At 39.7% G+C, this 15,234-nt stretch overlaps 1 protein-coding gene across 2 annotated transcripts in view; it reads left to right on the top strand.

The window, feature by feature from the left end:
- ADGRL1 (adhesion G protein-coupled receptor L1) overlaps positions 1 to 13,917 on the top strand; it is a 130,753-nt gene extending 116,836 nt beyond the window's left edge. The window contains exons 14-22 of one of the 2 annotated variants that reach the window (XM_053462173.1): positions 70 to 279; positions 635 to 855; positions 1,935 to 2,001; positions 9,245 to 9,336; positions 9,458 to 9,626; positions 10,556 to 10,763; positions 10,876 to 11,001; positions 11,425 to 11,442; positions 12,604 to 13,917. In XM_053462173.1, the coding sequence (XP_053318148.1) occupies positions 70 to 279; positions 635 to 855; positions 1,935 to 2,001; positions 9,245 to 9,336; positions 9,458 to 9,626; positions 10,556 to 10,763; positions 10,876 to 11,001; positions 11,425 to 11,442; positions 12,604 to 13,304 (1,812 nt within the window). In that variant the 3' untranslated portion in view covers positions 13,305 to 13,917. The remainder of the gene's footprint in view (positions 1 to 69; positions 280 to 634; positions 856 to 1,934; positions 2,002 to 9,244; positions 9,337 to 9,457; positions 9,627 to 10,555; positions 10,764 to 10,875; positions 11,002 to 11,424; positions 11,443 to 12,603) is intronic. The other variant, XM_053462174.1, reaches the window with a different exon arrangement.
- Positions 13,918 to 15,234: the final 1,317 nt, after the last annotated feature.

Here is a 15,234-nt window from a genome sequence, read left to right as displayed (position 1 = left end):
GTTTCCAGCACCCGTACATGTAGGACCTTGTAATTTAGAAGTGAACTCTCTGACTGTTGTATCTTTCAGTACCAGGGTCGTATTAATGAGTTGCTGCTCTCGGTCATCTCGTGGGTGGGCATTGTGATTTCTCTGGTCTGTCTCGGAATCTGTATCTCTACATTCTGCTTCCTGCGAGGTCTCCAGACTGACAGAAACACCATCCACAAGAACCTGTGTGTCAGTCTGTTTCTGGCAGAGTTACTCTTCCTCACCGGCATTGATAAGACACAGTACCAGGTATCAAAATGCCCGCTTTCCTGAAAATGTCCTACTTGTTACCCCACTCAGAAATACCTTATACGAGCAATCTGTGTTAGAAATCAAATTCTTGTTTTAATTGTTGGTAAAATACAACATTGGGTTGGTTAAACGGGATTTGAAGCTATTATAACTATAATAATATTATGCCTATAACGTTTATTGAAATAAGATGAGAGAAAGATAACCAAACTTTTAGAACTACCGGTTTGTATTTTCGTATCACTGCAGGATAGTGTTTGGGCTAGAAATGGTTCATGATAAATGATTTACTTTTAAAATATTTAACTTTTTTCTGTTGCTTCCCCCCCCACACCTTTTGCTTCACATTTAGGTGGTGTGCCCCATACTAGCAGGGCTTTTGCATTTCTTCAGTTTGTCAGCTTTCTCCTGGTTGTGCCTGGAGGGAGTTCAGCTTTATCTCATGTTAGTGGAGGTGTTTGAAACGGAGCACTCTCGCCGCAAGTACTACTACCTCTGCGGATACGTTTTCCCTGCACTTGTGGTGGGAATTTCGGCGGCTGTGGATTATAGGAGCTATGGAACGGATAAAGCGTGAGTGTCACTCAGTAAGGCTGAGGCGTTAATGAAGCAATTACTGGTATAAAGGGAAAACAATACATTTTTAACATAATTTTTAACATAATTCCACAAAGTTCTTACCACAAAATTGCCAGTGACTTGAATGAAACCATGTGAGAAAGTGGCTGAGCGCTACACAACTAGGCCTACTAACTCTGCTAACTCAACCATTTCTTTGCTTCCTTAAATGACAATTTAAGCCAACAAATTAATAATCTTAATAAATACTTCCACATGAATTTATATTTTACTAGGAGAACTGAACTACCATTGGTTAAAGTAAATAACCAGTTCTTACATGGTGAAAACAATGCTTGTTATTGCACTAGACCTACATGTAGTTTTACCAAAGTAACACCAAGGTAACTGTATACACATGGATTAGGAGTTCCAGTGTTTTACAAGAAAATTTCCTCCAGAATGAAATTTTAATGTACCATTTGTAATTCATTAATATACGAGAACTGGTAAGAGGTCTATATATACATACACACAGATAAATATATATAGATAAACGTAAGATAGATAGGTACCCACTCACATACGTCCAAAGACATTCCTATTTAATGGACTTGGTGAGAGATCATAGACCTCTTTCACTGCCCCCCTGGATTGTATCTGTCTCTTCCTTGCTGTCCCTTTTCATATATTTGTTGGTCCTTCGCTTTGCCTTTCTGTCGTGTTTTGAGAACACCTTTCTGTCTATTTCATATTGTAAAGTACTCTTTCTTACATAAGGCCGTCTTGCACTTTTTCCATTCCTCTGAATTTCCTCCATCACTAACAAGGCCAGGTTCACATTCCAGGAGGGCATTGACACAAAGACTATTTGCAGTCTCTTTCTTTAAAGCATATGTGGAAGCTGGTATATATTTTAACGGCATCTATAATGATATGGTGCTCTAGGCACTTGCCTGGTGTGTCCAGTGAGAACTCCAGCCCAGGACACCAACTTGTTGTATCCCCTTTAATTATCCTCCATTCTGTTTCTCTCTCTGTTCTCTTTTGTTCCGGATTCACCTAACTTGTTCCTCTCTCCCTGGTTCCTACAGATGTTGGCTGAGGGTTGATAACTACTTTATCTGGAGCTTCATTGGGCCTGTTTCACTGGTTATTGTGGTAAGTACTTTGCACAGTTACAGCCCTCTCCAGTCCTCTCCCTCTTTTGTTCACTCAGATCTCACTCATTTACAAACTTTCCTGTATTCTTCTCGAACAAGAAAATTGAAAGGAGAGTTATCACACTTTTCATCTTCGCACTTCTCTTGCTTTCATGTATATTCATCAAAGCAAGAATTTCTGTCCTACTTTTAACTGTGCTAGTTGTGTTACTTTGATTTTAAAAGGTTTTTTTAAAAAAAAAAAATAACAGACACTGACTGCATAAAGAGCTACAAACACCAAAAATTTACTTTTATAGGAATATAATTTCAGTATAATTTAGGCACAGCGGTGAGCTGCTCAAATAACACCTGGAATGATTCAGACACCAATGAAAAGAAAATGATGTTCTGTTAATCATGGCAAGCAATACATCTTTAACATATTTATTTTTAATTTTATTTGTTGAAAAATAATGATTGAACTGTTGAGCTGGACAATGGTGACGGATGAAACAGGAATCTATTTTCAGGTAGTAGGTGATCTGTGTTTGGGGGGAAAAAGATCAATTCATAAATTAACTAACATGCCATGGAGCAGCCAATCCATATGATGTCTTCGTAAAGGGTCGAGAATACCTTTTATAACAACTGCATATGCATATAACAACAGGAAAGGGATCTCTATAAATAACTTTAGATAGTATAATACTGGTTCTTTACCATAACACTGCATAACACAGTTACCAAAAGAGAGTGCCAAAAATAACTGATAGTATTCACTTACGTGGAGCATTTAATTTAGATTATACATAGAAGTGCATTGCTAATCAATGACAAGAAGAGGCAATTATCCCCATTACAGCGGATAATTTTTCTGGGAGAACAGTTCGATATCACTCATGCTTCCTACCAGATAAAAGACAATAGCTTATTGATTAAATGTGGCTTCTCGACTGTAGCTTCAAACAAAGAGTTCAAAGATTAAAGGAAAATTCTACCTAAAAATAAGTTGCCACGTAATTAATTTCAACAAATTTATAGTCTTTCCTGACGCTGTAATTTGTGATCAACACAGCAGTAATCCTCTACCAGAATCATACAGTGGGAGCAGCCATCTTTTCTTCCCAGCAAAATGTCCTGTAATGCTTCATTGAATTAGTGATGTCCGGATCATGAACGAATCGTTCATTTGATCCGGTTCTTTTTAGTGATCCGGATGAGTCGGTTCACTAGACTGAACGATTCGTTTGTAGCGGTTCAGTCTGTGAATCATCATGCAGCTGTAACCTGATCCTAGAGCTGTGAGTCATCTGCAGAGCACTCTGGGGTCAGGTTACAGCTCATTAATTCTCACAGGAACGATGACTCATAGAGTCAGAGAGTCGTTCAAAGAGTCGAATGATCCGAAGAGTCAAATGAACCGAAGAGTCGAATGAACCGAAGAGTCGAATGAACCGAAGAGTCGAATGAACCGAAGAGTCGAATGAACCGAAGAGTCGAATGAACCGAAGAGTCGAATGAACCGAAGAGTCGAATGATTCGAATCTTACAGGGATCCGGATCTTACAAGGATCCGAATCTTACAGAGATTCGAATCATTCAGAGAATATCACTGATACCATACTTTTATAAATAAATACATTAATAATGTTCACACTGCCCCCAGGATTTAGATTCCCCTGAGTTTGCCCCCCTTTACCTATAACTGCACCTACAGTTAACTTTATTAAATTAATTAAATTAACCCTCAGTCATCAGCATAAAATTAACCCTTATACCCCATCAACCATAACTGCCCCTGAAATTAACCGTAAAGATCCCATTAACCATAACGGCCCCTGAAATTAACCCTAAAGACCCCATTAACCATAACGGCCCCTGAAATTAACCCTAAATACTCCATTAACCATAACTGCCCCTAAATTAATTGCATGTACTCCAGATAAATTACCTAATAAATTGGTATGGTTGATGGGGTCTTTAGTGTTAATTTGGGGGCAGTTATGCTTAACGGGGTGTTTAAGGATAATTTAGGGGCAGTTATGCTTAATGGGGTCTTTAGTGTTAATTTAGGGGCAGTTATGCTTAATGAGGTGTTTAGGGTTAATTTGGGGGCAGTTATGCTTAATGGGTCTTTAGTGTTAATTTAGGGGCAGTTATGCTTAATGAGGTGTTTAGGGTTAATTTGGGGGCAGTTATGCTTAATGGGGTCTTTAGTGTTAATTTAGGGGCATTTATGCTTAATGAGGTGTTTAGGGTTAATTTGGGGGCAGTTATGCTTAATGGGGTGTTTAGGGTTAATTTGGGGGCAGTTATGCTTAATGGGGTCTTTAGTGTTAATTTGGGGGCAGTTATGCTTAATGGGGTGTTTAGGGTTAATTTGGGGGCAGTTATGCTTAACGGGGTGTTTAGGGTAAATTTAGGGGCAGTTATGCTTAATGGGGTGTTTAGGGTTAATTTGGGGGCAGTTATGGTTAATGGGGTGTTAAGGGTTAATTTTAGGGGCAGTCATGGTTGATGGGGTGTTAAGGGTTAATTTTAGGGCAGTCATGGTTGATGGGGTGTTTAGGGTTAATTTAATGGTGAGGGTTAATTTAATTAATTTAATAAAGTTAGGTATTTAAGGTGCAGTTGCAGGTAAAGGGGAATGTAAATCCTGGGGGCAGTGATTATTAATGTATTTATTTATAACAGTATGGTGACATTCTCTGAATGATTAGAATGCCAATGAAGGCAGAGAGTCGTTCAAAGATCCGGATCTTACAGTGATCCGGATCTTACAGTGATCCGGATCTTACAGTGATCCGGATCACTGTAAGATCCGAATCTTTGAACGACTCTCTGCCTTCATTGACATCACTGGAGGCAGGGGGGAGGATTCATAATGAAAGGGGCGGGGCCAATCGTTAGTGTGCCTGCACGGAGTTACTGGAAAACAGTAACTCCGTGCAGACACACTGAGTGATCCGAAGATCCGGATCATGAATCGGATCATTTCAGTGAACGAATCGAAATGATCCGATTCACTTTAATGATCCGAACTTCCCATCACTACATTGAATTATATGTATAATTCTCTAGAATTTATGACAGCTGCTGTATTTTGTAACGTTCAACCACAACATTCAAGCTATTTCTGCAACAATGTCTGCTACAAAGCAAAGGAGCTGGTCACAAGATTATGTTTAAAATCATTTTTATCTCAGATCAGAATGTTGTGAAGATGCATCTAAAAATACAGTGAAATAAGAGTCTAGAGCATTTACAAGGGTGTTATAACCATATATTTTTTTTTTAGAAAGAGATGCAATGAGTCACAAGGATGACGTCCCAGTAAGCAGCAGAGGGCCAGTACCAGAGGGAGCTTAGACCATCTAGAATTATATACTGGTGCAGGAGAGGGAAACACTCATGAGAACCAATACTCTGGGCAAAGCTTTTCTACTGGCTGATGTAATGCCCTTTAAAAAAAATAGATCTCGTGGAAAATATTCTTTACTCTAGTGATGATGTAGCTGTCACATATGAGAGTTTAATATGGATTACATCAGCAAAGGGCACAGAACAATTAAGGGTCAAGAGTAGTCTTCATCCCTTACCTGAAGAATGATCAGGAATGGTGGCCAACCATATACCTGACACGTTTTGCCCCTGGACTTTCTCTTGATCCATTCTGCCCAGGTACTTTACAGCACGTATTGTATTTTATTAAATATCAAGACTCCACTTCCAAAGATAATTGAAGTTTCCACAAGATTTTATTTATTTTATTAAACACGAATATCCTATGAAGTATTTTAAGTATTTTTTTGAGGTTTAGGTGTCATGTAATCATTAGAAAGATGTTATTCTTAACATGCAATTTACTTTAATCTGAAGCCCCTAGGTCACTATTGTAGACAATTGTGTGATTTTTAAATGCCAAACTCTACCCACAAAGCTTTCTATGCTCTATGGAAAAACTTCCGGGAGATTGGTGCATCTGTTGGCTGTCTCAGGTTTCCCACTCAGTTGGGTCTGTAGGTTGTTTTATGACGCACAGACATAGGTAGATTTGAGTGAGCCCTCCCTCCCCTTCGCCAGTAAACACCGTTCAAACCTATTAGACTAATTGGGCACATCAAAACTCACTAGTGCTTCAGAAACCAAGGCTGCAGCGGAACATAGTCATCAAGCTAAAAAGAACATGAGATAACTTCACTGATATAACTGTTGAAACCTGCAATTGTTAGCACTCTGGCAACAAAATGAGAAAAATACAGTGTTAAGAGCTGTTGCCAATGGGGGAAAGTGTCAGGAAAAATATACTTTTTGTTCATTTTGCTTAGATTTGTGTTTTCCTGCTGCCTATGATAAAACTACAGCTTACCCGCATTGCGTTACAAGCTTCTGAAAGTGGCAGTCATGCCCAGTGTTAGCTGAAACAAAGCCTGGATTTCCACAAAGCGAGCAGCACGTGGTCATGCTTTTGGTACACTCGTGGCTAGACTGGCTTATGGAAATGCAACAACTTAAGCAGGTGGATAATAGACTTGATTGACTTTTTAAGGACTTTTCCACACAGGTGCATAAAAAGGGAATCTGGTGCAAATTTTAAAAAATTGGTCCTATTACCATGGCAACCAGCAGAGCACTAATCAGCTACAGTCCATTGATTGCCACAATGACCACTTGCCAAGCTTTACAAAATAACAGTTTTTTTCTACATAGCCCCCCTCCCCCCAATGTGTATGGGCAGACACATGCATTCTGTAGTTTACATCAAAGCAATAACCTAACATTTGAATACTTTTTATTAAAATAGAAAATTCACATGGAGTTGGCCCCCTTTACTGCTATAACAACCTCCACTGTTCTGGGGAGGGTTTCCACAAGATTCTACTGCCAATGTTTGTCTATGGAAAAACCTAAACTCACACTATGTAGCATCCCAAAGCTAAGGTCATGTTTTCTCTTTTACTGATCTGTAATTTTTTTTATTCCACAAAGGTTCTCATAGTACAACAAATTTCACTGGCATTTGCATACACAGTGCATTATTGATGAATGTCACATATGGAAAACCAAAAGTTTGTAAGGGCCATAAGCAACAGAAGCATTTTTTTTTTAAATGTTAGTGAGTCTGTGGAGCCAACACTTAACAGCGTCCAAGGAATCTTAAAGCTAAAGTTATACTTCTTTATGCTGCCCTATTAGCCCTGTGCCAATATCTAAAGGGATTGTGTAAAAGGACAGGAACTATAAAATAAAGAAAATGTGAAATGGATGCAGTCATCTATGTGATGTTAGAATAAATCTATAACTATTGATTAAGAACAAAACACGCAATCAACAAATAAAGCTGGCTAGAGAATACAGGTAGAAAAAATATTGTGATGGCGCTTTTAAATAAATAAATATATATATATATATATATATATATATATATATATATATATATATATATAGTAAATGGTCTCTTAATAAAAGCTTTATTTTAATCATGTGTAATATACATATGGGTCAGTCAAAAGCAATAACTGATTATTCTATTAGTGGAAGGCAAACATCCCCAGGCAATTAGGTTGGATGTGTTTACCCCATTCCAGATGTTATCTTTACCTTAGCCATTCCTAGGGAAATGTGGAATACCCATGCCTGCGACATCACAAGATCCATGCTAGAAGAGGACACTGCTGAATTCTGTAGGGGTGATATAAGTAGATAATGATATGGAGCAAAGTATAAATTAGGAGCAGGGTGGGTTAAACCAGATGGGAAGTTTGTTTGGTTGAAAGCCACACTCTTCTCTAACTCCTAGGTAGATGTAAACATGAATACATTTCTGGAGAAAGTCCAAGAATCATCTCAGGAATTCACATAGCCTTCTTTAGGAGTTTCTTAGCACTTTGAACCCTGACAATGTCAGAGGAGAAAGTGATCACAACTCATCTGCAAAAGTCAGCACCAAATAAGGTTTTGAAAATTTCTTAAGAGTTGAAAACCATCAACCATAAACATAAGCCAACAATCCCAGAACATTACCCATTTACTGTCCTACGGTTAGGACTTGTTCTTTATATATACTTAATAATTACATAAATTCAGTTGTATCTACCAAGCGCAGGTGAACTGCAATCACATTACTAAATGCTGTTGCCACCTTTCCCAGTATCCAAAATGCATGGCTTTACGAATAAACCATGATGTAAGTTAAAAAAGAAAACAGACATGACTAGAGAGCCTTTTCAGTTACGACCTACAGGGAACACATATGGATCACCCTGTCCATGACCTCAAGAAAAAGGGGTGCAAGGAACCCTTTGCAGACTGTGTTTATTCTGCAAAGGCAGTAACAATACCATGGACCATCAAGACATTGACATTAATAGATGAAATGTGTAAAGCAGCTGTCTATTCAACTTCCATGCCCCCTTCTCACATAAAAGAAGATGTATCTTAGCACTTTCAGCAGAGCCAGATTTGGACATAATGTCCTACAAGCGGTAGTCGAATATGATAAATGACGTTGTTCAGCCATTATTTTTTATTGTTTTCGGACTCTTGCTTCTGTTGTTTAATATTGCTTGGCTAGATTCCATTGGTGATTGCGTTTTGTGATTGTCGAGGGAAAAGTAAAGATCATTGTTTCTTGCTTTCATTTTCTTTGCCTTGACATCAGAACAAATTTACCAACAACTTTTTAACCTCTAGAGAAATCTTAGTTGATAGGGGTGATCAGAATTCAAAGGGGCAGGGAAGTTTCTATAATTAGAACTGAACATAAAGAGTTCAGTCAATGAATATTTTGCACTCTCCCTACACAGCACTCTAACAGTAAATATTCCCTTTCTTTGTCATTAAAGTGTTCTCTCTCATATTTACCCATAGAATAAGTATCCTAATAAAATAATAAAATTGGACAACTGGATAATTTTAATTTTAGTTAGTTGGTTTTGTCATTCCCTGGGTAAACATTGGTTTATATTTGAATAAAATGCAAAAATAGGATTGCATATTTATTTCTTACTCACTCTATGCGAGAGGTGGGTGGTTTGGCAGCATATGATGTAACATGGTGAGGTCACCAAAATGTACATCCAACAGATTTAGGTTTTTCCTCTTGCTGGAAAGAGCTGGTTGCATTTTTTATAAGATTCTTAGTTTTAAATCTACAAGCACAGTAAACGAGTAGTTTATTTTTTATTTTTACTCAGCACAGGCAATAATCCAATCTGTCATGCTCTTTTTTGTTTTCAAATACTTCTTTCTATTTGTAGGTGAACCTCCTTATTCTATTGGTCACACTCCATAAGATGCTTCGGTCCTCCTCGGTTCTAAAACCAGACTCCAGTCGCCTGGAAAATATCAAGTGAGGGTTGAACCTACCCATGGCTCCTACTTAATTTTTTTACGCATTTCTGGTGCACCGTGGCTTTGAGAGGTGCACATACGTCTTCCACAAGATTTGTAACCTCTTTCCCATCTTTTAGGTCTTGGGCTCTTGGTGCAGTTACCCTCCTCTTCCTCCTCGGTCTCACGTGGGCTTTTGGGCTTCTCTTCATTAATAAGGAGTCTCTGGTCCTGGCATATCTCTTCACCACCTTCAATGCTCTGCAGGGACTTTTCATCTTTATCTTCCACTGTGCTCTGCAGAAGAAGGTTAGTGTTGATCCTTCAACATATAGGAGCCCTGTGCTCTGACAGACAGCTGTACCCTAAAATATATTGCCTACTGTGTGTGGGTTTTCTTGTAACAATGCACACTTCTCAGACAGGGTTTCAACTACCACTGCAGTCCTATCATGTCCCTTAGCTAAAAATTTCATTTTGAACATTACTCCCGGGCAGAGACGTGCAGCCATAACACTTTATCACCTAATATTACAGAAGATTGCTTAGGTTGTAACCAGATTAGCGGAGCGTTCTCACCTTAATGCCGAACAAGGCACAACAGTATAACAGTGGCACTATTTTAGAAAATGCCATGTTGTTGTACAGAAGCTTAATCTCGTCACATTCTATAGTGTCATTATGTGCTTTTATGATTTTGAGTCGTCTGCAGGCTTTTTTTCAGTTATAGGTTTTGCTGTGCTAATGGTGCATGCGTTTTAGGCGTACAAAAAAAAACCTCCCTGTGCATGATCTGATAATTTCTGATCACAGGATTACTGTGACCAGTGAAGTTCCCGCACATTTTTTGGCAGCAGTGTATTTTTGTTGCTGTTTTATCTAGATTATATTTTGAAGGGTTAGTTTTGGGCAAGTAGGGTAAATATACCTTGTGGATACTTTTCTTAGAGCCACTTGGTGTGTACTATTAATTATAGAAAAAAATATGTTCATATTTCATATTAATATGAAATCCTATGTAATCAACAGTTAAAAAATTGGTATGAACTAGATGAGTCCCATTCCCCCACTTTCCTCACTCAAATATGATAAATGATGCTTTGTATTTTATAACCATCCTTCCTTGGATCTTTCTTTTTCCGATTGGATAATAATTACATGCATGTCCCCCATATGATGTTTCGGAATGTAGTAGTTTCTTCTGCTTTTCTCATTCTTTATGATCTCCTCCCTTGCAGGTGCACAAGGAGTACAGTAAGTGCTTGCGACATTCGTACTGCTGCGTAAGAGGCCCCGGGGCAGAACACGGGACCCTCAAGTCAACTGTTAACAGTCGCTACTACACGCAGAGCAGGATCCGCAGAATGTGGAATGACACGGTCAGGAAACAGACAGAGTCTTCCTTCATCGCTGGAGACCTCAATAGTACTCCAACCCTCAATAGAGGTTGGTAGCTCTAGAATGCTTCTCATTTTTATGTTGTGTAGTATGCAGTGAAATCATCAGGCGCCTTTAAGCATATATAGATAGCGTAACTCTTCTTCTCTGCTCTTCAAAGGCACCATGGGTAACCACCTGCTGACCAATCCTGTGCTGCAGAGTCGTGTGGGCACTAGTCCATATAATACGCTAATCACAGAGTCTGTTGGTTTCAGTCCTTCATCTCCGGGATATAATGCCACTGGTAACGCAACCTACTTCTGTATATGTTATAAATGCACCTGTATTAAGGAAATGTGCAGACAGTTTTTGACATTTCCATAACACACAGTAATTCAGAAATGTACAAGCATAGTGTTTACTGAGCCATTTCTGTATCTATTGACTTCGGATACGTCATCTTTTCCTAAATCCTAAACTGATGTAATTGTAAGGACTGCCTGTATTTGTTACCTTGTATGATGGACTGGATGTCTAACAGTATGAATTGTAATATAATTCCCGTGTTTATATATTAAATTGCTAAATGTATGCCTTTCTTTCCTCTTTTATTTCTTTTTCACACCCTCTCTCCCATATGCTGGCTGCTCCCAACTCCATCTCACTGATCCCATCACAAAATTCCCTCTTTCATTCCCTCCATTCTTTTATTTGTTCACTGATGCAGGAAGCTTCAGAGATCCTAGTAAGTATATTCTGCTGTTATATGGGAATAACATAACAATATGACACATGCTGCTGCTATTCCTATTATGCCATGCTGTTCGAGGTTGCATGATGTTGAGAAGGACTTATTTCACACATAATTAACCCTTTAATGACAAAGCCCGTACACGCTCCAGCTACCCAGACCCCTCCCTCGGATGTTGTCGGCAGTCCGCTGAAGTCAGTGAGCGACCCGCTGAAGTTGTGTGCAAGGTCAGCGGGTCGCTGATGTTGCGTGCAAGGCTAGCCCCACATACAGAAATGAAACCCAGTTTTTCTCCATGGTGATCCGGAGAAGCAAAGCTTCACCTGGAGTCTCAGGACAAAACCTGGATAGTTTCCACATATGGCTTTACGTGACAAATATGGTTATAATCTTCGGGTGTCATGTCACTGTGAAAGTTTTCTCAACCGCCGATAGGGATGGCATGGGATTCCACTGTTAGTTAAGCCGGGCCATTTTTTTCTTCAAAGAACAATAAAGTCTCAAGCCCATTCTAGAAAATGGAGGGCTGACCTCACAAATTTCTGACATGCATTCTTTAGACTCACCGTGTTCCAGTTGAGAGTAACCAACTATTCCTATTAAATGTAAAGTATCTATAGGTAACTAAACAGTTAATTCTTACTGAAAAACATCTGAAAAAAGAGACTTAGCTTAGCCTTTCCCACATTAAAGTTTGTAAGGGAATTCTGCATGTTTTCTAGTATTTTCTTCTAAAACCGTACATCCATTTTACTTGTTATAATTTCTTTAAAGGGTATAAGACCACTGATATCTCTTTTACTTGATACGGTGCCTCTAGAGCCTGATAAGTACAATCTGAAGAATGCATAACTTCTGTAAAAACATATTTATTATATACACATGCACGTGATACCAATCATCTCCAGATACAGACAAGTACACAAGAAAGCCTTAACAATAAGGAATTAGGGCTTAATTTTGGAACTCGTCTAAATATAGGCTTTTACTGAAAATTACGATTTCAAGCTAAGATCATATCCACAAGTACGCATGTCTCAAATAGAATAGGTAGTTTTGCTATAAGGCTGGGAAGACAGAGAAGCTTTTGATTTTTGAATTGGTTTTGCAACATGGAACATACTAACCATGTCCTCTTTGTCAAATTAATTCTAGAGCACACCTTAAGTCGAGACCCTTGTGGCAAAGACCCTCTTCCTCCACTTCCTCTCAATGGTAACTTTAATAATAGTTATTCCCTCCGCGCTGGAGATTTCCCTCCGGATCCTTCCAAGCTCACAGATGGTAGTGGAGGAGGCCGAAGAAATCTGACCGATGCAGCAGCTTTTGAAAAAATGATAATTTCAGAGCTAGTGCACAGCAACCTACGTGGAAAGTCACATGGAGGACCAACAGAAACAGGAGATGAAGAGGCAACAACGGGAGCAGCTGCAGATGGCGGAGAGGTCCCTTCCCTGGAGATGGAGCGCATGTACAAAGCTCTGGAGGAGCCTCTCCTTCTACAGAGAGCACAGTCTATCCTCTACCAAAGCGATCTGGAGGAGTCAGAGGCTGAAGCTGCCCCACGTGACTCACCAAATCGTGATTCCCTCTATACAAGCATGACCAACCTCAGAGACTCCCCGTATCCAGACAGCAGCCCTGAGCCAGGCCTGCCTTCAGCTGGGGAGATGCTGCCGTGCCACCAGGGGGTCCCGCAACCGACGGGAGCAGATGCCATGTACTTCCCCAGCCGATTGGGGTCTGTACCCCGGGGGCAGTTACAAGCCTTCTACCAGATGCCCCAGGGATTTCTGGGTCTGGAGGGGTCAGTGCCCGAGGGAGATGGGCAGATGCAGCTCATCACCAGCCTCTGAACTTATTCTCCCACCCCTGACACCAACACATTAATTCCCTAGAAAATTCTGCCCCGTCTCCATTACAGAAGAAAGCAAAGCCAGTTGGAAGAAAGGGGGATATCAGGGGATACCAAGTTGGGCCAGGGGTGAGGACAACATGCTGCTGTTTTGGCTAATGGACAGTTTGGAAACACAAGTGGAATCTGGACCCCCTTGTATCACCTCTTCATTGCCCCCTATATGTTTGGGAAAGGGGTAAGCTGTATGTGGGTGGGGGAGAGTGAACAATACAGTTAGGGACTGTGGGTGCCAAAAATGCCTCTCCAAACAGCTACTGAAACGACATTGAGTTTGCCGCTGAAACTTACAGTATTGTTGTAAAGCCAGTAAGAAGACAGATAAGGGGAAAGTAGATGTCGGATGATTATTTTGCCAAGGGAGATTAAGGATACTGGATGGTATTTAAAAAATGGAAACAACCACGCTGAGATTAAATTTTAGAATGGTGCCAAACAACCAGTGGGCTGCAGGATACTGAATAGTTATAGAAAATAACTAGAATAACATTTGGGAATCGATATATGCACTTACGAGAGGTATAAAATTAAATTTACCTTTTGGCAAAAAAGAATTGTGAACAAAAACGGAATAGAAGGTGGGTAGTGTTTTATGAGCTTACTTGGAACAGCAGGCTACCTTTGATTCATTGATGAACTTCTTCCTTGTGTTTTACAAATACAAAGATCCCCCTTTGATCCCCAGCCATACCCCTTCACTAGTCCTGAGGACAAAGAAAGACTTTTGGTCCAGTTACAGCTAGTATGGAATACATTTCATTTGTGGTTAAGAATCTGGAAACAGTCCAACACTACTCTATTCCCAAGGAGACAGAAACAAGATTTAGAAAAGGAAAAAATTCTGGACTACTGCCCTGCATATTCTTTATTTAAGCACAAAAATTGCCCCACCCTCACTACCTCTCTTTTAGAGAGGAACAAGGGAACTTTATAGCTGGGGGAAGCAAGTGTCTTTTCGGACTGCTGTAAATATCGAACTTCTAAGGGGGAAAGGAGAGAAGAGGGGAGATAACAATACCCTTCCCCAATTATCAAAAGGTGCGGAACAGATCAGTAGGGGTTTATTTTGTTTTATTTCTATATTGCCTTCTGTAATGCTATAGTAATTCAAAATGGCTGTTCTGCCATAGTCTCTCTTTATACCAACTATAGAATCATGAGTGAACTTCATCACTCCCAAAGAAATCAGAGCTAACTCTTTTCCCTGCATCTGTGTTGGCTTGTCCTAACTTATTTTGCATGTGAAAGGAAAGGGTGTAGGACCTAACCCGTCCTTTATTCTTAATGAAATTAAGTTGGCCTGTCGAGAAAATGCCATGCTATGTGGGGTGAAATATATACATATCTATGTATGTAGGTCGCTCAAAGAACAATACAGATGGTAAAACACAGGGTGATATAATGAATATTGTGACCTAAATTGTAACCCTTTGAGTTCTAGAGGCATACTTGTGGCACATAAATGGTAAGTTGCCTTGCCCATAAGGTATGTAAAGTACCTGTTGCTTCTTTACCAGTGTTTTGTTCAGAACCAGCTCTCTGCTGCTAAATGGAGGCCATAGAGTATAGGGATCTGTGCAATAGAGTAGCAATTGTAAGGTCACCTGTAATAGTCACTTTAGGGGCTACCGTCATGCCTCGCTTTGCAGCTCCAATCACAGATAGGCTGATTCTAACATTCCAGTTGCTTTAGAATAGAGTTACCATCATGCTCAGTGCAAGACGTTGCCTGTCCATGTATCTAAGTGTGATGTCGGGCCATTCATACATTATGGCTGTTAGACATTTGTTCACATTCTTGTGGTGGCTGCACACAGCTAAAGCCAAAACCTTTATAATCTATATACTGTATCTTCTTTGTTAAAACTGTA

Source organism: Spea bombifrons, chromosome 4, assembly GCF_027358695.1.
Source record: "Spea bombifrons isolate aSpeBom1 chromosome 4, aSpeBom1.2.pri, whole genome shotgun sequence".
In the NCBI taxonomy this organism is placed as follows: Eukaryota; Metazoa; Chordata; class Amphibia; order Anura; family Pelobatidae; genus Spea; species Spea bombifrons.
This window is presented reverse-complemented; position numbering and strand designations above follow the sequence as displayed.